This window comes from Pseudochaenichthys georgianus, chromosome 12 (assembly GCF_902827115.2).
Source record: "Pseudochaenichthys georgianus chromosome 12, fPseGeo1.2, whole genome shotgun sequence".
Classification (NCBI taxonomy): domain Eukaryota; kingdom Metazoa; phylum Chordata; class Actinopteri; order Perciformes; family Channichthyidae; genus Pseudochaenichthys; species Pseudochaenichthys georgianus.
In genome coordinates this window covers 20166988-20189388 of record NC_047514.1, presented here as the reverse complement: position 1 = coordinate 20189388, position 22401 = coordinate 20166988, and the positions used below count along the sequence as shown (strand labels likewise).

The 22401-nt window shown below is 38.9% G+C and overlaps 2 protein-coding genes across 2 annotated transcripts; both read right to left on the bottom strand.

Moving 5' to 3' along the window:
• Positions 1-1771: 1771 nt before the first annotated feature.
• Positions 1772-3578, bottom strand: ved (ventrally expressed dharma/bozozok antagonist). Its single transcript, XM_034096520.1, has 3 exons — positions 3359-3578; positions 2510-2769; positions 1772-2122 (listed from the first exon to the last, which is right to left on the bottom strand). Exons 1-3 carry the CDS (start codon positions 3576-3578, stop codon positions 1772-1774), a joined length of 831 nt encoding a protein of 276 aa, XP_033952411.1.
• On the bottom strand, positions 3515-21374 carry polm (polymerase (DNA directed), mu). Its single transcript, XM_034096582.2, has 12 exons — positions 21043-21374; positions 17568-17745; positions 17035-17133; positions 16769-16939; positions 16619-16690; positions 15104-15224; positions 14889-15021; positions 14698-14800; positions 14250-14585; positions 14093-14176; positions 13887-14009; positions 3515-3601 (listed from the first exon to the last, which is right to left on the bottom strand). The coding sequence occupies exons 1-11, from the start codon at positions 21228-21230 to the stop codon at positions 13923-13925; spliced, it is 1572 nt and encodes a 523-aa protein (XP_033952473.1). The 5' UTR covers positions 21231-21374; the 3' UTR covers positions 3515-3601; positions 13887-13922.
• Between the last annotated feature and the right edge of the window lie 1027 nt (positions 21375-22401).

Sequence of the window (22401 nt, the reverse complement as noted above, 5' to 3'; positions counted from 1 at the left end):
AAATGCATTATGTCAACATGTACACATCAAACCACAGAGCTGATGTCAAACCAACACTATCTTCATTTTCAATTGGCACACTTTGCAACCAGTGCATCAACTACCATTATACAACAATATTCCTTAGTAAGAAAAAGAGGAGTCCCAATAGTCCAGTATAGTACAACACAGCTGCATTGATTTTGAAGTGTTAAGGTCATATATAATATAGAAGCTATAAAAAAGTAAAGGGCTTTTTAACAAAGAAATTGCTGAATTGCCATAAGAAAATTCATATGGAAAAAACACAAGGTGGACTAAAATCCAATTAAAGATGTGTGTATACTTTTCCAGTGTACTAATACAATGCTGAAGCTGAATTAATTTGAAGTCATAAAGTCACAGGACAGGGAAGCTAGTGAAGATAAACTACACCTTTTAACCACAGGATACAGTTGCATATGTTCATATAAAAAAGAGTAAGAACAAAAAACAAAAAAGGTCTGTTGTGCATGTTCAGTGTAGTAATGATATCTGGCACATGACAGGGCAGGAATTTAAAATAAATTTAATTTTCACCAAAAACAATGCTACCATTAATTCTGGTATTCATATAAAATACAAGATGGACTTACATACAATACTAAATTCACGCAGGAGTGTAAACAGTGTGTGGTTGTAGTTGCACTGTACTTACCTGCTCGAGCCTCATCCTGTCTCGTACACCTCGTCCCCCTGACTCTTCTTCAGGTCCAACTTCTTTGCTTGTTTATTTCCAAAACGATAAATAACCACACGACCTCTGTCCCGGTATGACCGGTCAACAAACAACAACAAGTCCTCACGGAAGTTTAAAGTTACTGCAGAATTCCCGACGGAGAATCCAACCATTGGCATCCTCATTGTATACGTTAGCATGTAGGTTAGCCACACCCAGAATGCACCTGCTGGTGACGTAGCACTAGGTGTGTTTGATTTGCATCATATGGGGGTTGCATTATATTAGTGTTTTAAACAACCTTAAGCCTGTTCAAAAGTACCATTTGAACTTAAAGTATGCAATTATATAATTTAATATGATAAAATCCCCCAAAGTAGTAGGCAAATATATAGTATAGTAGAAGAAATATATAATATGTTTCCCTTTTTAGATGATCTTTTTTTGGTGAATTAAATAGAAGATTCAATGTTTCTGTGTCATTTTATAATGTAATTTAATATAAAGATCTATTTATAATACTGAGATACAATTTTATTTAGTAATACATATTTATAGATATAAAATAATACTGAGATATACTGGTAATATGTAAAACTGTTAAACATTTTTTAGTTGAGATCTAACCACCCATATCAAGTACAAGTCCCTTAAGTTAGAGTACTGAGGTAAGTGTACAGAGCTAAATTACACCCACTTTTCCTAACTATATTTTTCTTCCATAGGTTCAGATTACATACAAATGAGATGACATGTTAATTTTAATAATGATTTTATTTTAGCAAACTGATTTCACAATGACAAAACAAACACAAATCAAATAAAACAACTTCATATATTCAAATTTAAATATATCCAAACTATACATCAGTGACAAGCAGAGATATCCACACACAAATCAAAATATTGCACACGCCCTGTTAAAATCATGGTTCAAGCTTTAAAGCATTGCCTGTGTTTCTTATATTTCTATAGCATTGATCCTATTAGGATAAGATGAATACAATCAATAAAATCTCATTTTGTCTGACAAAAGGTACCAGCAGATATTACAGTAGCTACACATCTTCAGTGTCAGTAATACTGAGGGTAAGCTGAGTAGGATCCCATTATCTGAGATGTGGCAGACGGCAGCATGACTCCAGGGAGGCTGCTGTACTGGTAGAAAGAGTCCAGGGGCAGAGAGGTGACGCTGGGCAGAGGGGAGCTGTAATGCAGGCTGTGTGGGTGGATGTAGGAGGGAGTGGCTTGGACGTCCTGGGCTGCTGCTGCAGAGTGATATCTGGGGTAGGGTCCCGGTCTGTAGGCCTGCAGCTCGGGGTAATGCATGAACTGAGAGGTGACGTTTGCCTGGCAGGCGTGAGCCAGGGCGTCCTGCACCGTCCTCTTCAGCTTCATCCGCCTGTTCTGGAACCAGTTTCTGATCTGAAGAAAATAATAAGAAGAAGAAGTCTCATTAGACAATGTTTTCACTCGCAAACGTGGGTAATATCATAACAAATAAAATAAAACAAACAGCAGTAAATTAATAAAAAAACAAACAAGTGCAATAAATAGTCTCCAAAAAAGCCCTACACGTAACTCTCTTAAATGATTTAGCTACAATACTTTATATATTAATTAATTTGGTTTATATATGTATATTTCCAGGTGTATCTATGGATTGGGTTTTAAAATACTGTAATAAAGCCATGTCATGTGAAGGTCTTTAATTTTCAGACAAATAATGCTAAATAAAGTAAAAATAAACCACTAAGGAGATGACCTAAGAACCTGAAAAAGCTGTCTCGAATATGATCTAAGGATTTGTACCTGTTTGTCAGAAAGGCTGAGCTTCTTGCAGAGCTCGGATTTGTCCTGTGTTCCCAGGTAAGCGTTTCTCTTGAAGGCCCTCTCCAGGCTGCTGATCTGCTCTGCTGTGAAGGCCGTACGGGGTCTCCTCCCTGAGGGAGGGGATGCCGGGGGGGTGGAGGTGCAGTCAGTGGGGGCCGAGGGGGAGAGAGAGCGACCCCCTTCACTCTCGTAGCCGGATGTTTCCTCCTCTGTCCCGCTGCTGAAGCCTCCCTCGGTTACTGCACAGAGGAAATAACAGAATAAATCATGTTAGAATTATCCATTGATGGAAGTATTCGGATAACATTTGAGTAAAAACTACTTATACTAATACTCTTCATTTGTACCTGATGCTGTAAGAAAAGTGGTGGAGTAGAATAAAAAAAAAGAGCTATAAGCTATGTTCAAATACCTCAGATTTTGACTTAAATATAGCACAATATCAATATGTACTTTTACTTTACATTACAAATTAAATTCCTGCATTTAAAATGTTTCTGCAGTTGTTATCACATTTAGATCCTTATTAATGTGTTTGTTAAGAAATATAAATCCTGGTTTCTATAAACATAAGATATGAAATCTGTTAAAATTGTTTTAATATCATAAACAAATGCTATCCTCGCAGACCAACTTGGCACATTCATAAACATTAAACATATCCTTATACCTGTTTAACATCACACTGTCTTATTGAATGTGTATAAGCTGATCATAGAGTCTGTATGGGGGTATTACAAACATGTTTTGCCTTAAATGTATAGAAGTAGAATTATAGAGTAACATGGGGAAACTCAAGTTAACTTCTCATGGCTGGACTGAACATACCTTGATTATTGTGGGAGGTTTGGTGCTGTAGACTGATTGAATTGAGGCCCTGGTTTCTGGTTTCTTGCTGCTCGGGTCCAGTTTCGGACTTCTGCCTGCAGTAAAAGCCCGGCAGACTCTCGGAATGAGTCCCACAGGCTGCGGGTCCAGAGGCTGAGCTCTCTGTGTCGGAAGACTGGCTGCTCTGGGCCATCCACTCGATGGAAAACTGTCCTCTCATGGCTGCAGTGTTGACGTTTTGTCCTGGAAAAGAGTAAATCCTTGTGTTTGGTGAAAGCAGGTTTTGAGTCCTGCGTGCAGAGGAAGGTGTGCTGGTCTGTCCTGAGAGTTTTAACTGGCCTTCTTATCAGAGCCCGTCTGTATTTATAGGAGGCTTCAAACTCCCTCAGCTCCAAGATCAAAGCACACATCCTCCCGTCCCTCCCACCTTCCCCTCCTTTAGTTTTCACAACTGGAGTAATTAAGATGTCTCATTCAGTCTCAATGAGGCTGTTACAACAAGGCTCCAGTGAGTCTGGGAAGGACCCCCCCCCTGCCACCTCCCCTCCTTCCTGCCTCCAAAAAAGATAATAGACTCACCTCACCCCAAACTGTCTCCATCTCCTCCACAACCCAGTCCTTACTGTAAATAAATACCCCCCCCCCCCCCCCGCCCTCACTTTGACAGTTTCAGTTTGATATTTAAAGATCACTGTACTGGGTACAGTCTAAGATATGTTTTTTCTGTCACCTGACATTTCTTGTAAACTTACATAAAGTTTGTAAACGTGAATGGATTAAAGGGAATTTCAGTTATTTTTAAAGCAGAAATGTCTGTTGGTTGTTAAAAGCTAAATCAAGGGCTTATGCTTTCTTTGTGTACATTTCATATATATTGGTTTAAGCTATTGGTCCGACAGAGAAGTCTGACTGATAATGTAATACAAAATTCTGGCAAATCACACCCAATGTTCATCAAAGTGAAGAATATAGAATTGGATTAAAAAAGAAACTGTTTTCTGGAGATTCATTGAAAATAAAAAAATCATTAGCTACATCCCTGATGATGATCTTTCTTGCCATTAATCACACTTCAATGTTCATAGACTGGTCATCCAGTCATTACTTAACATTTGTAATGTAACTCCATTTGAAAAGGGGTCTTAATAAGCAACAAGCAGTGAGTGGTTTAATTGAACAGCGATGGCTAATCCAGGATGATCCATAGATTAAAGGCAAACTGTCTGATATGACGTGATAACAAAAGATTAACCTGTGACAGGTTTTTAGGTTATATTTATTTTTAAATTAATCAGGATTAAGGTAAATGATCCTACGATGATCACTCATCACAATAAATATGATATGTGTAATGTTGTGGAAGTAGAAACAGAGCTTTATAGAAGTTAAAGAAATACTCTAAGCAAAACTCTATACAAACCTCATATGTAACACATAATACACATTTCAGAGTACTGAGTACTAGTATTTAGGACTACTGTCATAATTTAAGGGAGGAAGTTACAAATTGTAAAATGTCCTGATAAAAGTCCTCCATTACAAACCTCTGTAAACTCCTTTATCACTTCAATTACTGAAGTAAAACACAATCAGGAAAAACTAATGAAAGTAGAAAAATGACTCTCTAATTATGTATTAAATTATTATAACTTATACTAACTCATGTGTTACATTTGAGTGTTTTGGGGGAAAAGGACACTAATTTCATACAAGAGTATATTATAATAATACATTAATTATGTCATCAGAAATACCTTTATGTTATTTAAGCCAGTGGCAAAACTACAGACATATTGTAAAGTTTGATATCCAGTATCATATGACATTAAGTGCAGTGGTGGTAAGTACTCTGATCCTTTAAGAGTAAGAGTAGCTGTAAAGTACCTCCTCAACATAATGGTAATAACCTACTCTGCAGAGCCTCAGATCATCTTAAGCCATTGTGTCACTTTCAATGCTAAAATGGAGATTTGGGGATCAAGTTAAAGTGACTGATAAGTAACTATCTGCAGAGGATGATCCCACATGTGAAGTGGCTCATCATCATCACCACCACCACCCAACCAGGACCTGCATGGACCCGAGTCTGTCTCCGCGTAAAAGGGCAGGCAGGCCGGCGCTGTTTTGTGTGCAAATGGTGCGTGGGCCAAACAATTTGTGGGTTTAAAGGGTTAATCGGGTCAATCACGTAACGGTGCCATTGATAGGATAATGAGAGTGCTCGGCCCGGTATCTCCTCGCCTCCAGACGCGCCGTCTGTGCGCGCAGCGGAGGGGAGCGCATTGGAGAGCCGCGCTGCTAACAGCTCATCCCAGAGACTGAGACACTTCAAAGAGGCTCTGCGCTTTGATACCAACACACCCAACACGAGACAGGACACCATAAGACCTCTTCATCTCGGCTCGGCTTGAGTACTCCACATTACAAATATACTCAGAAGATGATGTGGTCAGAACTGATACACTGACTCTGGTATTAAAGTGGTTTCCGTCTACTTACGTCATTCCATGCAGAATACACTGAATTAATAGCAACATTAATTAGTTAATATACTTTTTACTAAATGTTAGCAACATGATACTTACACATCAATAAACTAAATAAGTAATACAAATCTAAAGTAATGATAAGTGACAAGTGATTATCACTTGTGTAGCCATTACTTTAGTCTAGAAACATTCTCAGTACTTTTCACGAAATAAAGAATTTGAATACTTCCTCAAATACTTTGTGGAAGTAATCATATTTAATATGTTTTACATCCTTTGATAATTATATGTTTCATCCAATATTACAATTTCCTTCTGAGTGTTTGGTTCTAAACAGGGTTTAAAGATGTGGATACAATTACTCAGATCCTCTTCTTAAATAAAAGTAGCGATACTAGGTCCTGCATTCAAAATAATGTTACAGTAAAAGTATCAGTGCAATTTACTTTTTATAGTAACACAAGTCAACATTCCCCATTAGACTGATTTTATACTCAACATTATATTACTGATACATCAATGTGCAAGCAGCATGTTACTCTAGCTGCTCAAGGAGGTCACTTTATTATTATGATTATGAAAAATATGGCAAAAATCAGTGGTGACTGTGGAGTCCTGCATTATGTAATCCCACTCAAGCAATGTTTTACAGGAGAACATGTGTGACATCATCTCATTCAAATGAACCTTGCCGATGAATGTGTTTCTTAAACGTGATCAGTTTATAAAAGATTAAAGCTGCAGACTTGATATTGATTGATATTGGTATCTGTGGATGTTGCAGTGTTGTCTCCTGTCTTCTCACCTGTCTGTCTGCTTTTCCATCTGTCTGCCTGTCTGTAACATCAAAGACCTGCAGACCTGCATGTCACAGGGCATGATGGGAGATGACAAGGTAGAGCAAGCGGTCACTGATACCCATCCACACCATTAAAGCACAGACAGACGGAGGGGCAGCGACGGAGGTGACGGAGAGACAACAAATGATCAGGGCCCCTTTGAACTTTTAACTGTACCAATCACCTGCCGCTCATTTTTCTGCAACTCTTGTTGTGAGTGCTTGTATCTAAGATGGATGCACTTTATTGATAGCAAATGGGATACATTCTTCTGGCTCTTGTAGAGTCAATGGCCAGTGACCATTTAGTTTGAAGTTCTTGTACATAACTTTGTCTTTCTACTTTTTCCTTTTGTTGAACTAATTAACCCTCTGTATTCATACTAATAAGTACTTTTTTTTAGATTTGACATCAGTAAGTTTAGCTAAATGCCAATTGAATCAGCAAAAGAAAATTAATTGAAACAAACTTAGTGTCTAATTTGGAATTGCTATGTTACAGATGCTTGAGTAACCTAAGGGTTGAGACATTTCCCTACATGGTTTATATAGAATAACAGTTTAAATGTGGCTGTTAAAACGTCTGTATTTTGACTTCAAATTTAAATATATTTGTAAATGTATTGGTTGATTGGTTTAGTATGAGCTCATGATTATTCTGAAACGTTGTTTGCATTATTGTATGTATGGTCATTAATATTTCTCATGTAACATATTCGTGAAAATAAAAAGAACGTTGTGTATACAAGGAAATAAATAGATTCCCTAATGAAGGCGACTAAAAAGTACCTTTAAAACCTTTAAATCTGTCACTCTGCAATCACTAAGTCCACCATTAAAGACAGAGTTTACATTTGAGGGCTTTTGGGATATACACTATTACCGGCCATAAAAGCTTGGGTGTGCTACGTCACAGCGCAGCCACCAGATCCTGGATTTTAGGGATACATTTAAATGTCACAATCTGAAAACAAGACAAGCCTCACTGTCCCATTTGAAGAGGGGAGTCGCTGTGCCTGCTTGTCCACCAGGACCTGTCTCACTGGCCCCATCAAAGCCCTGGGAGCCTTTGAAGAGAGTGATAGGGATCAATGGGACAGGGGAAGAGGCCTTAACTGACTGTGTTACAGACAGGGCGGGCAACTGCTGGAGACTGCCGGCAATGGAGATCAATGATTATTGGGCGTCATCACCACCCTCATCTGCATAGAGGAATCCATTCAGCATCAGAAACAGACACATTTTATTTGTAAATTTCAGGTTTTGTTCTGGTTTTTTATGCACATTTGGGTTAAAGTGCAACAGGATAAGACCGTAAATCATTTATTTATTCTTTTTCCTGTCAAAAGAAATGTTTTACATTTTAAAAACACAAAAAGGAAAAGAGTGTTATTGTTAATTATCGTGTACTATTTGTTTTAAGCTACGTTAAAGGGGACTTCAGCACACAGCTTTCTAATTATTTCAAAGAAAGGAAAAGAGCAAAGTGTAAAGTAAAGTATATCGATCTAAAATGATAAATTGTGGATCATGTAGTCAAGAAATTAAATGAAAGAAACAGATGTGTTTTAAAGAAATATTAGGAATGAATTTAAGGGGATTTAGGATTAACTCGTGCAGCGTATTGGTTCGTACATTTGAATTGAACAAATAGCTAGTAAGATAACTCATTTGCAAAAGACACTTAACATTGACGTCGTCTTAAGTAGGAACCAAAAGGCTTGGAGCTGGGAGCCTCAGACAGGATATTAGAATGTAGAGACAAACTAACACATAGATGTTTTTATGGGATTTGTCGGAAATGAGAAAATGAAGATCATCAGCGGTGTTGTCCTTTCAAAATGCTAAAGAAGAGTTCAACTGATATTTATTTGGGACTCTTTCTATAAGAAAGTGATAAAGACGGAGATATAAGCTGAAGTATGCAGAGATGTGACCACCATGTTGGGACATGTGTCTCCCTCTGGTCTGCTGCTCAGCGCCCCGGGGGGCTCGAGGTGTGTTTGTGTCCATAACAGAGCAGCAAACAGGCCCATTAGAGATGAAAGGGTCTGAATGGAGCCAATCAAAGAGGGGCCCAGCAGGAGACCGTTACCCCACAGACAGCAGCAGCCTGGGTCTGGGTCCGGGACCCCCTCTGCACGGATAAGGAGCATTTACACACACACACACAAACACACACATGCACCGTCAGATTACTATCCGTTTTATTGGCCTGTTGTGTATCTCATGTATATCCAAGTAAATGTTGACTATTCACACACCAAGTCTTGTGTTTGAGCACAACAGACAGAAACAGATGTAAACACAGATTGTGCAGAAACCCTTGAGCAAAATTAAATTTGGTTTAAAATTGTTTTGGTTTAGTTTGATTTTAAGAAATGTAATGTGATTACTACCTCACAATTACATTTAAACTATTTCTTCTTTTTTTCCCCCACATGTTAGAATACTTTATATTTCTACTCCATTGTTTTGTTTTTGACAGATATAGCTACGTCTTTTTCAAAAGATATAAACGTATACAAATACAACATGAAATAAATGCAGGATTACACCAGTGGTGTCCAGACGTTTGGCTTGTGACCTCTAACAAAAAGTCTGTGTGCTTGGCTGTCATATTTAAGATGCGCTACAAATTTCACTCCAATAACTGTTTCTGGGTTCAAACTGAGAACATGGTCCAATATTCCAACAAAAGAAATAATACATTCTTTTTCTTTCCTCTCCTTTAATCATCCCACCACCCATTAGGTTTATCTGGTCACCCTTTATCAGTATTAACACTCTTTAATTTGCCACAGAATCAGAGACATTTTACTACTTTGCAGAATGTGTATTTTAACTGCTGATACTTCATGTATATTTTCTGATAATGCTATTATTCTAAAGTTTAATTGGTTTGGCGTGTTTTACTTTAGAAAGGGATCTGAATAACCCTGCACTTTTGTTCTTTGACATGTATTTCATTTGGGAAATACATTTAAATAAATTATCCCTTTGATACAGTCTTGTCCTTCAGGTTTTGTATGACAGAGATCTTCATTTACAGCAGATATATTCCTGTGTGTGTGTGTGTGTGTGTGTGTGTGTGTGTGTGTGTGTGTGTGTGTGTGTGTGTGTGTGTGTGTGTGTGTGTGTGTGTGTGTGTGTGTGTGTGTGTGTGAACTCGCAGGCGTTTCCTTCACCTCTTCCTAACAGCCTCATTAACCTCTAAATACCAGTTTAACATCAAAGGCTGTGTCAGTGCTCACACCTCCGTCTCCTCTCACATCCACTCTCTTTGACATGGGTACACACTTCTTGCCATGATCTTATTTATTTTTCAGATTGAACACGATTAGGCTGTATGAAATGTAAACACAGTGTGACACACAGTGTGCTGGTAGTTGGAAATGCAGTACGAAGGTAAAAAAGGGATTTATTTGTAATGTTCCTGCATCACCATTGACACATCTCTGTTTTTGACACCGTATGTGTGAACCAAAAGTTTCTGAGGGAGAAGGACAGACATGAGAGACATTGTCCTGCAGGAGGGGACTGCCAGTCTGGGCTTCTGTGAGAACAGAGGGGAGGCCGGTTGTGGAAATGGAAATTAAATCAACTGTGAAGGAAGGATGTATGACTTCTCATTTCAGATCAATATTGAAATAGATCTCCTAGAAAAAACACACGTCTTTTTTGATTAGAAGCGATTTATTTTGTATACGTTTAATATGTTATTAACATTCTAAGTACTCTTTATAGTTAAGATTTCCCTGCATAAAAACACAAGAGTAACACCCAAACAGAAAACAATGTAAGGAACACGGTGGTGGAAAAATTACTCAGATCCTTTATCAAAGTTAAAGTAACAATACTGCTATTTAACAGTATGCGGATAAAAGTGAAAGTCCTGCATTTAAACTCGCCCTAGGTATGAAAGTATTTTCACCACAATCTCCGCAGTAAATGTACTCATTCTGCAGTAAAGTGCTTCTTGTGACTGGTTTTGTGTGACATTAGATGCATACATTTTAGATCAACATTTCTCAGTTGTAGCGGCTCTGGTCAGCTAGTTAACTACTTTGAGTACAAGTTAGCTAGTTTAGTTCAAAGGTTTTCAACCTAGAGGATCACCAGTTAAATCTGAGGGATCATAAGGTGATTAATAAGAAGAAAGAAGATATGATAACCACATTTGTATTCACATTTTGTCATTTATCGAACGGTTACTCCACCTCGTTGATTTCTGACTGTCTGACTCTCTGTTAACAAATCATAGACATATCATCACACTAAACGTTTGGGAACCACTGGCTTATTATTTATATGTTGTATTTTAAAAGCAGGTTTCTTAATGTAACATCTCCATATTAACTCAAACGATGCCAGCGACTGTAGCTTTAGAAAAAGGTTGTGTCGTAAAGACAATATTCCCCCTGATATGAAGTGGAGTAGCAGTATGAAGCAGCATAACACATTTTTTTATATATTGTCACTGACTTCCTGTTCTTCTCCCAGAGATCACTTGTGGTCTCTCTGCCGCGTGGCTTTCTTTTGGAAGAGACGTTGTCGAATACAGATCAGTAGCACACAGGTGTGTCTGTGGGGAAATGTTCCTTGAACACTTACAAAGACAGGATGGTAAAATATGTCACTCTGTATAAGCAGGGATGCAAACTCATCAGGTATGAAAAAGGTGACAAGGATCCGAGCCCCCCGACCCCACGGAATATCGGCTTTAAAATGAGGAATAACAGATGATTTTAGCAGTCAGAACAACTCAAGCAGCAGTGTCAATAATAACAGAAACTCTAAAGAGTCACATCTAATAGAAATATATTAAAGCATTTATTTTAATTGTGTAGCAGTCAGTTTATAATTTTGGCAGCAATGTTGAGCATTTTGAAAATGTATTTTCATGCCTCTGTGCAAGGCTTAGTCTTTCTATCTGTATAGCCACTGGTGTTAAGTAACTAAGTTCATAAACTCAAGTACTACTTGGGTACAATTTTGAGATACTTGTACTTTATTTAAGTATTTCAATGTTTTGTTACTTTGTTCTTCTTCTCCTCTACAGTTCAGAGGTACATGGTGTACTTCTACTCCGCTACATGTATTTAATCCCTTTAGTTACTTTACAGATGTGGATGAATGATGTGAAATATAATCAAGTGTTGCATCAGACTTTAGTTCCACCTGGAGTAAATCCTCAAGCTACCCTGCAGTATACAAAGTCATTCAGACTAGCTGCACCTTCACCAGCACCTTTACCACTTTCATGATCAATCATTATAAAACACATCATATATATTATTCTGAAATGGAACAATCTGCACAACGACTACTTTTACTGTCGCTACTTTCACTATATTTTGATAATACTTTTGTACTTTTACTTGAGGAACATTTAGATTGCAGAATTGTTCCTACATTCTGGTACTTCTACTCAAGTACAAGACCTGAGTAATTCTACTTTTACTCAAGTACAAGATCTATACTTATACCACCTCCGTTTATAGCCTATGAAAAAAACTATTAGAAAACTAAGGCTAAAGCTAACGTTAGCAGATAGTGACAATGTATGCTAGCTAGCTAGCTCAACGATAATATTGCGACAGAAAAACGTTTCAGTGCACATCACGCTCTGCCGCTCTGCTCTGAACACCTGAACGGCCCGTTCTAACAGCTGTTCACCAGCGGTCCAGTCTGTGCCACAGTGACTCCGGACCACACAGTTAATATTAACGAACGCACCCATAGGTAATGTAGCTGCTGAAGCTAGACCCTCATAGCAGCAGAGCCTTATACATCGATGAGCAGAGCCGACAGGCAGGAAGACTCGAGCTTCTTTATAATATATAAAAAAGAACACCATGCGTGTCATGATGGCACATAACGGCCCCCCCCCCATAGCCCACACATATTTTTATTGCAGATCTACATGAATCACACAAATGACCTATTTTGGATTCAAAACGGCGAATTTCGCCGAAAGGTGACAAGTTTGCATCCCTGATAAGAAGAACACGAGTCGTACAGATATGAAATAAAATAAATCTTGACAGTTATCTGCTGTGTTTCTTTGTCAAACGACAGATAGCGTGTTTCGATGTTCGGCTCTGTTGGTGTTTGATCAGGTCAAACTGTTATCCTGTTTCTTTTCTAACAGTATCTTCTGCTGGGCTGCAGATGTATTCCCATCACACTTTACTCCCCTATATTAGTCACTTGGTCGACCTATTCGGTCCAGACCATAGGTCCAGACCAAACTATCTCATGTATTTAAATAACATGTTATTGAGGAAGCAGCCCCTGACTTTTCCTCTAGCGCCACCATGAGGTTCACATTGTTGTCTTTTCATTGGATGTGTATTAAGAACAGATTGTACGGTTCAGCAGCTTATAACAAATACTTTCTTCAGCAAGCAGCAAGACCAGAGCATTTATTATATCAGTTTTAAACATTTTAATTTTGGATGCCTTCACTCCTTTGCCAGAACTACAGCTAAAACAAAATGCATCCAAAATGATCATAAAGTGGAATAAACATCTCTCTAAAACAGTTTTAACACAAACTGAAAAGCATTGCCTTCGTAGGTGATTTATTAAAGGACTGCTGTGCTACACTGTATTAGTCTTAGCCTAGTTGACTAGTCCACTAACACAGGTTCCCTACAGTGCAAATATTGCTTGAAAATTCAATTTTTGGAATTCAGTTCATATTAAAGTGCAAACGGGGCAAACAAAGGCAATAAAAGGCCATACAAGCGCAGCTACTCTCATGCACTTTAAGAGGCCAGTCCAGCGGTGCAGCGGGACGGCAACACGGAGGAATCCGCACACAAAACTCCGCGTTGACGAACAAAAAAGTTACATTTTTAATCCGGTAAAAAGTTATGAGGGAAAATGTTCTGTATTCCTTCATCATATTTTTCATATTCCATCTTCTTGCGTTTTCAAATGCTGCGATTGTTGTGACCGTGGATAAAATAGTTGATGGTAGCTTTTCAGAGATCTAAAATCTTATAGTTATAAAATGGTATTAGTTTGGAATCAGTCATGGATTAGGTTACCTAATAATCATGGATCCTGAAGCAACATGACTGCATCAATAGAGCCCCGTGCAGTTCTGTCTTTTGGGCTGAACCACCAGCTGATACTGCATTAACCCCCCCTGCCCCCCCCCCTCTCTGCAGGTATGACCCCCACATGGTACCTGCTGGTTCCTCCTGCAGGAGATCCTCAGCTCCGGTCAGGCGTTTCTCTCTGACGGAGGGATGTACTCCAGACCGAGATGAGCAAAGATCTCCTCCTCTGATGAAGCTCTCAGGTACTTGCTCTGTAAAAATACAAACATGCATTGCTATTCATTTACCCCCCATGCCAATCAAATGTGTTAAACAGTGTATTAGAGGTGTTTACCTGTGTGTTATCGTACAGAGCGTGGCTGCTCAGAGACATGGCCTTCTCGTGCCCCGCCCAGCGGCGCAGCTCTCTCTCAAACAACTGCAGAGAATAAAGACTCAGTGGAAGGATTTCACTTGCAATATGTATCCTGCATAATATATCAGAAAGTCACCTTTGATCCGGTCCAGCCCAGCAGCGCAAAAGCAAACTGGCTGATGGGCGACACCACCAGGTCCACTCTGACGGCTCTCCATGGTTTGAGATTGGCACCTTTTGTCGACTCACTTCCTTCATCTTTAACCAACGAGGGGGTTGTAAGACGACCCGTGTCCTCAGGTGTCTCTTCTGTCAGCGTCTCTGTTTGTTTTGTTCCTTCTTTCGCATCCTCAGGCAGTTTAAAGATGGAGAAACACCTCTCGAAGCGGTCCATGTTGGAGGAAGGCCGAGCAGGACCGTCCTTTGACTCCAGGTAAGAGTTTCTTGTAGTTTTCTGGTACAACAAGAAACCCTGGAGAGACAGAAAACTATATTTGTAACATTTGAGCAGTGACAATGTGGTTAAAATAACTTCAGGTTGTCAAAAAGTCATCTTAAAAAAATGCACTGACTCAGGGGTTTACCTTTGATTCCAACCAGGACACGACTTTAGGCATCAGCCCCACCTCTCTGCCCTCCTCTGGGTGTGTTATCAGGAAGTCCACGTCATGGCCTGTCAGCTTCCCTCTGGAGAGCGTCGGTAGTTATTTTTCCCTTGATTTAATATGTTTGAACTTCTTAAATCTCAAAAACAAGACAATGGGATAATATCTACCTCCTGAAACCTCCTATCAGAGTAATCTGTGCCCCTGGCAACACAGACACGACAGCTTTCTCCACAATCTCTCCAATGGCGTCACCCTCGGCCTTAGTGACCGGCTGGTTGAGGTCATCATAGTGCTCCAGACCTTAGGGAAGACAGTATATAACTTTGAGGAGAAACAAGATGAAATACAATGTGAATGAACACATGGGCATCGACACACACACCTGCTTGTTGAGCTCTATTGAGTGTGTGTGCGGAGTCCTGTAACTGAGGAAGGCTGTGTATCCCCTCTCTGATCCATCGCTCTGCTGTTTTTGCTCCAACCCCAAAAATACCTGTTAACACCTGAAACACGTCATGATATAAAAATGAAACTGTGGAATACAAATCAGGATTTGATCCAGTAACAAATACTAAAGAATCATTGGTCACCTTAATAAGTTGTTAAATTATAAGACTGGAAGTATTCAATAAGTTCAGTATTGCGAATAAATCCCATTAAAACAACAACATAGAAGACCAAATAATTTCCGTTTTTTTGTATAATTGTTTTTAATATCTACTACACAAGATGAACAAAGGGTACCTCTTCAAAATCACAAAATTAAAAACAGGACTTTTTTCTGGATGAGGCTAAATGAACTGCAGTGTGTGTTTGTTGAAGACATTTTTAAAGGATTTGTTGACAGTTAAACGATATAGAATTGTTTCAGATTTTTGGCTTATGTATTAAAGAGGATAAATCAAGCAGAGGGATCCAGTGTAGAGCCACTAGGTGGTGCTGGAGAGGAAATGAGATCCATGTTGCAGAGTGTGAATCATTTGACGTTGATTTATTTTGAAATGTCCCTGAGTTTTGGGAAATGGTTCACATATTAGAAAATAAGTTCCCTATATGTCACATATTTCTTGAAATATTGTTAAAGCTAGTTAAACTTACTACTGTAGCACCTTAACAAGGGAATCAATGGCTGATCACTCTTTAAGAAGCCATCTTAAAAGGTGGGGTAGGTCATTTTGGAGAAACCGGCTCGAGTGCGCTAGAATTTGAAAATACACAACCAGAGAAAATCTGCCACTTCCTTACAGAGCCCCTCCTCCAACACACACGAACGCGCACATGACTAATGAGGGCACGAGATAAGTTTGTGCCCAGATGGAAGGCTGACAGGCAGGTAGGCCATCCAGTTATTTTAGCCGAGCCGGCTAAAATGATTGGTCATGCTTTTTAAAGTACTACGGCTTTCACAGATGACATTTTTTTATGGATTTTTTTGTCAAAGCACTTATATAATATATAGATATTCATTGCTATCGGGATTTTAAGAGCATTCCATGGAATACAACAAAAAGTGTATCTCGAGCCGGTTTCTCAAACTTACCTACCCCACCTTTAAATTAAGCTGAATAGTGAATTGAAGAAAAGTAAAATAGAATAATTGTTGTTTTACTTTTCTTCTTTTTTGTTGCTTCTCCTCAGAGACAAGACATGTGAGCCATTCAAAGAAGAGTGTTTAATTTGAAGGCTTTTTAGAGCCTTGAGGTACAATTGTCCCATATTTCACAAGAATAAAGCATACAATGAAAGAAAAATCAGAAAGTGTTCAAATACTTTTGTGTTAGGGCAACATTTTCTTTCAATGATAATCTGGTCACCCTTTTGGTTGTTCTATAGACCACAAATAATCATAGAATTTACAAAACTCCACTCAAGTTTATGGGCAAAACAGCTGACATACCTTCAGTGCTTTAAACCGCTCTGACTGCTTTGTACACTCCACTTCACTGGATGCTCCATTTTCCAAAACGTCCTGCAAGAAAAGAGAATAAAAACAGATGAATAATAGATAGTGATCAGGGAGATATAAAAGGGATATCTTTCCACTGACTTTGATGACTCTGAGTGAATGTCCTCCCAGACAGGGCAGCCCTCTGAGCTGCAGCAGGTCTGTCACCGGGCTGTGGAGAGCCTTCAGCACGGCGGCGGCTCGTCGGAACGCAACGCCTCGTCCGTCCTCGTCACTGAGCTCAGCGTTTTCAGCCAGGAGAGACAGCGCATCCTGAGACAGAAAACACATCCTCAATCTCTCAGTTTTCTGTTTTCATTTAGCTAACAACAGGTGTAATATAAGTATTGGCTGGGGAACATTATTACAGTGAAGACGGTGTTGTGGTTCTCCAGGGTGGTCCTTCTCTGACAGGCGTAGCTCGGCACGATACTCTCCACCTCCTTCGATTCATCAACCTGTTGCTCCTGTTAAAGACAGAGGGATTCAACAGCTTCACAAATACAACCAAAAACCAAGAGCTGGATTCATCCGAGATCTTTTATAAAAAAAATCAAAATTCTAGTATTGTTTATTTCTATTCTTTAATTTCTACTATGTGCAATGCCTCGTTTTGTTGTTGTTGTTTTTTATGCTGCTGCAACACAAACATGTCCAAATTTGGGATCAATAAAGTACCTCTTATCTTATCTTTACTTTTACTTCAATTCATAACAAATACGTAAATTAATATGGGTACGATAGAAAATGCAATTGTATTTTTATACATTTTAAATGTATGGTTTGTTGCGCCATCTTTTATGATCTGAAAATGTTTGGGAAGCCGTGATGCGCCACAGGAATATTTAAGTGAAATTCTGATCTGATAGTAAAGATCTGGAGCTGATAAAGAAAAAGGCACCTGTAGTTTATGTCTGTCCAGGATTTCAACAGGATGTCCCGCCTTCATGCTCTCTGTGTACCAGCTGATGTCCAGAAGGAGAGCCGGTGTCCTGCACTGACCTCCAATCTGTGAGTCCAGCCATGTCCTGACCTCATCTCCAGAGTTATTCTCAGAAATCACATGTGTGACGCTCTCACTGTGAATACACAATATTCAACATGTGATTCAAAGACACTACTGTACCCAAAGGTGAGAGCATGGCAGCACACTCAATCACTCAATTCAATAAATGATTAGCTTTTTGGAAAGTCCGGGGAATGTAGATTAAAATACACATTTACGTACAAGCTTTTGAACAATTGTTATCATCAATGTATGAGAGTGTGTAAGCTGACTTAAAGGTCCCATGTCATGCTTTTCTGGTTATTACCCGTCCCCTGACGGTCTGCAGAGTCACAAACCCTCAGGAGCTCCAACAAGCCGTTTAGGACAGAGAGTGAATACACATGCTATACAGACATGCTGTATTAGAAACCAATGTGAGTTTGGAAAATTGCACATTATAAATGTATTTTAGTAGACCTCAACAATGGAATTATGATCAGTAGAAATGGCCATGACATGGGACCTTTAAAAGTAAAAGCACTCAATGCAGACAAGTCACCCCTGGATTCATAAATGGATATGAAAAACTAAAAAGTAATACAAAATCCTTTACAAAATCTTCTTGTAAAGCTGAACAAGTTGAATAAAGGCAATCTCAATAGTTGAAACTTTATTTTCTGTCAATCAACTTAATCGCCCAAATATTAAGTCCCCTAATAAATCCTCCCTAATTGATCTCATTTTAACTAATGTTCCCCATAAATATTCTTCTGTGGGAGTATTTGCAAATGATCTGAGCGATCACTGTGTTGTAGCCACAATTAGGGACACTAAGGTCCAAAAGGTTAAACCTCGCATTATCATCAAGAGAGACATAAAACATTTTGTGGAGCAGGGTTTTGTGCATGATCTGTTTGATTTTGATTGGGGTAAAATCGATCTGTGTGCTGATGTGGAAACCGCATGGTCTTATTTTTATCTTGGTTTTATGGAGATCATTGATAGACATGCACCCCTGCGTAAATTTAGAGTAAAGGGACGAGACAATCCTTGGTTTTCTGCTGAACTGTCCAGTCTCCTTCATGAGAGAAACAAGGCCTGGGCAAAGGCTAGGAAATCAGGCTCAGAGATAGAGTGGCTGCGTTTTAGGCAGCTAAGGAATAGCTTCACTTCAAATGTCAAAAGTGCAAAGTCGAAGTACTATTTGTCAGTTACCACAGAAAACCTAAATAATCCTAGGAAATTTTGGAAAGCAATAAAATCGATATCAACCGGTGAGATCCGTAATGAGCTACCTCGGTGCCTTACCACAGCATCTGGCTCTATATCGGACAGGGCTACTATGCTAAATTGCTTTAATGAGCATTTTGTGTCCTGTGGTTCTCTGTTTGATTCTGTCACTAACTCTGCTTCTGTAAACACTACAGTCTGTGACTCTGAACAACGTGGTCTGGAAAACCCTTTCAGTTTTACCCCTTTTACTGTTGATGTTGTTCATGAAGCCTTATCTAAGCTAGATCCTAAGAAACCGGCTGGCCCGGACAACTTAGAACCTTTCTTTTTAAAGATAGCTGCAGATTTTATTGCTCCACCTCTTACTTCTCTTTTTATCCTCTCCCTCAGCACAAATACAATTCCAAAAGTATGGACGTCTGCTTATGTCTTGCCTTTACTGAAAGGAGGGGAGGCAACTATTTTAAATAACTATAGGCCAATCTCTAAATTGTCAGTTCTGGCTAAGGTTCTTGAACGCCTAGTGAGTGAACAAGTAAAGGAGTTTTTATGTATAAATGATATCCTGTCTAAACATCAGTCAGGCTTCAGAAAGAAACACAGCACCATCACTGCGACAATGAAAGTGGTGAATGACATTACTAGTATCTTAGATAATAAGCAGAGTTGTGCAGCTCTGTTTATTGACCTTTCCAAAGCGTTTCACACCGTTGATCATCTCATCTTAAAGCAGAGGCTACTCAGTATTGGCCTATCCAGCCATGCAGTGGGGTGGTTTGTGAACTACCTCTCTGAAAGGTCCCAATGTGTTCATTTTGATGGACTGTCTTCTGAGTGGTTAAACATTTCTAATGGTGTACCACAAGGTTCTGTTTTAGGACCACTTTTATTCTCCATATATATTAACAGCGTAGGTGATAATGTGGATGAAGCTACTTTACATTTTTATGCGGATGATACTGTGATGTATTGTGCAGGTCCCTCCATTAAAGAGGCTGTTGTTAAATTACAGGCTGTTTTTAACACTATTCAGACTCAGCTCTCTGAATTAAAGCTTCTTTTAAATGTGGATAAAACCAAGGTAATGCTCTTTTCAAAAGCAAAATAGACACCAGAGCCTGTTTTAGATATTGTAACTACGCAAGGAACAAAACTTGAAGTTGTTGCCTGTTACAAATTCCTTGGTATCTGGCTTGATGATTGTCTCTCTTTTAAACTTCATGTCAATAACCTGCTAAAAAAACTGAGGGTTAGGCAAGGGTTCTTTTTCAGAAACAAGTCCTGTTTCTCGCTTGAGGCCAGGAAAAGGCTAGTCACTGTGACCTTTTTACCTGTGCTGGACTATGGGGATCTGGTCTATATGAATGCACCTGCCAATTGCCTGGTCAAGTTAGATGCTGCGTATCACAGTGCACTGAGATATGTGACAAACTGTAAAGCATTAACCCATCACTGTACCCTGTATGCAAGGGCTGGTTTGCTTTCACTAACTGTGCGGAGGCTCAGTCACTGGTACATGTTTATATACAAAGCCATGCTTGGGAAACTTCCATCTTATATCTGCTCCCTGATCTCACGGAGAATTGTAAGTGGCTACTGCCTGAGATCGAATGCTGTGGTTTTATTAAATGTGCCAACTGCTAGGACTGTCTTAGGGAAGACAGCTTTTAGATGCGCAGCTCCTCTGTCTTGGAATAGTCTGCAAATGAAATGGAAACTGAACAATCTGGTGCCACTAAATGTTTTTAAAGCTCGGTTGGATGCTAGTCAATCAGAAGCTATTGGTACCTGTTTATGTGGATCATTTTGTAAATTATGCTGTATGATGTCCTTTTGTTGTTCTGTTTATGCTTTTATGTTTCATGTGGAACTACTTGAGCAAGTCTCCCTTGGAAAAGAGATCAATGATCTCAATGGGATTTTATCTGTATAAATAAAGGTTTGAAATGAAATGAAATGAAATGAATCAATCAAATTGATTAATCAGTACCACTTCTAAAATATAAGCTGTAAGAAACCAATAGCTTAACAATTTAAATAGTCAAGTGAAGAATTTAAATTTTATTCTGACAGCTATTAAAGACAAAATGTACTTAGTTACTCTTCTTCACTGTTTTTCTCAATTGTACTATACACTTTATTTATTTTATCTTACCTGAACAACTCCTCCACCTGAAATCCTTTCTTTTGACCGAGCTGAGAGAGAAATGCTCTTCGACTGGCTCCCATTTTCCTTTCCAACAGGAATAAAACCACCTGAGGGAATTTGGCAGGTACTCCACTCCAAGTATTCCCAGTTTTCCCAGCACCTGAGGAGACTTTCCTTCTCTTCAACGGCACCATGTTTCACTTTATGGTTAAATAAGACGTTAAGGAGTCTAACGTAAATGGGCTCATTCTCTGGGGTAGGTTAGAGGGAAAGAAAGCCGCAGAAAAAAGAAATAGCAGCACAATTCTGTGCAGCAGTGCAACCGGATGCAGCTGTGTTGATGCACCGGCTGCACATGCGCACTACCAAAATAGTTCCGAGTGGAAACTGAGCTGAACACTGAAACGGCCCAGTATGGAAGACAGCTTTAAGTTATTAACATTAATATTATTAAAATAAACATAAATACTCACGGTCAGTAACATGGATAACAAGTGTCTCCTTTTTTGTATTACTGTTTGGTGTATAATGCAGGATTGCTGCTTAATTTCCTATGTTGTGTACCTAAAACATGAACACTCACTAACACCACTTATAATATTAAATAAGTGAATTTATAAAATTGAAAATATATTTTGCAAAATGATAAAGAATTAATCCTATTCTATTCTGTTTAATCCAATAAATTAAGTGATTTAAAAAATACATTGTTTGCCTCTGATACTGATACTGAAGTAGTATGAGTACCTAAAATGTGTACTATAAATAGTACTTTCCATCCTTTAATGTGGCTGAAAGTTGGTGAATAGAGCTGGTTCTTCCACTTTAATCCCAGTCACTAGTAATAACAGCAGAAAGCACTTTCAGCGGTTTGCATAGTTCATTGTTTGAAAAGCTCCAGGTTGACAGTACTGACTGTAGGAAAAAATATTGTTCAAAACATGATGTACGCTTCATTTATTCTCACTTTCAAAGCATTACTGTACAGCCTCAAAGAGATGCTATGCATGACTTTAGATCTAAGTGTCATTTACCACTAACAGCTCCCCCTCAATATCAGTAAAGGGAAGTGCTCACAGATTTGACTGATAACATGTCGAGGCTTATACTTATGATCAGCATATGTCTTTTTTTGTGGGAGATAATGACCTAAAAAGAACATGTGTGCTCCACACAGAAAATGGGTTGTATGGATGTTTAAGCATCCATGTGTTCTCGAAACCAGGAGTCAATGGAATATTATGAATTCTTCTGCATGCCGTGTCTACATTGGATTTGCATAGTCTATTCAATGCAAATTAAATATCTTCAGACTACAAACATAGTATACAGAGTTTTCTGTTTTAAAACTCTTAAAATAAAAGA

Excerpts from the sequence above, each read along its gene's own strand:
- ved (XM_034096520.1), bottom strand. The coding sequence starts at position 3,578 with ATGAGAGGACAGTTTTCCATCGAGTGGATGGCCCAGAGCAGCCAGTCT. Across the intron at positions 2,770-3,358 it reads AACCTCCCACAATAATCAAG|TAACCGAGGGAGGCTTCAGC; the intron begins GTATGTTCAGTC and ends TCCTCTGTGCAG. Across the intron at positions 2,123-2,509 it reads TCAGCCTTTCTGACAAACAG|ATCAGAAACTGGTTCCAGAA; the intron begins GTACAAATCCTT and ends TATTTTCTTCAG.
- polm (XM_034096582.2), bottom strand. The coding sequence starts at position 21,230 with ATGGTGCCGTTGAAGAGAAGGAAAGTCTCCTCAGGTGCTGGGAAAACT. Across the intron at positions 16,691-16,768 it reads ATTCACTCAGAGTCATCAAA|GACGTTTTGGAAAATGGAGC; the intron begins GTCAGTGGAAAG and ends CTTTTCTTGCAG. Across the intron at positions 15,022-15,103 it reads CAATAGAGCTCAACAAGCAG|GTCTGGAGCACTATGATGAC; the intron begins GTGTGTGTGTCG and ends GTCTTCCCTAAG.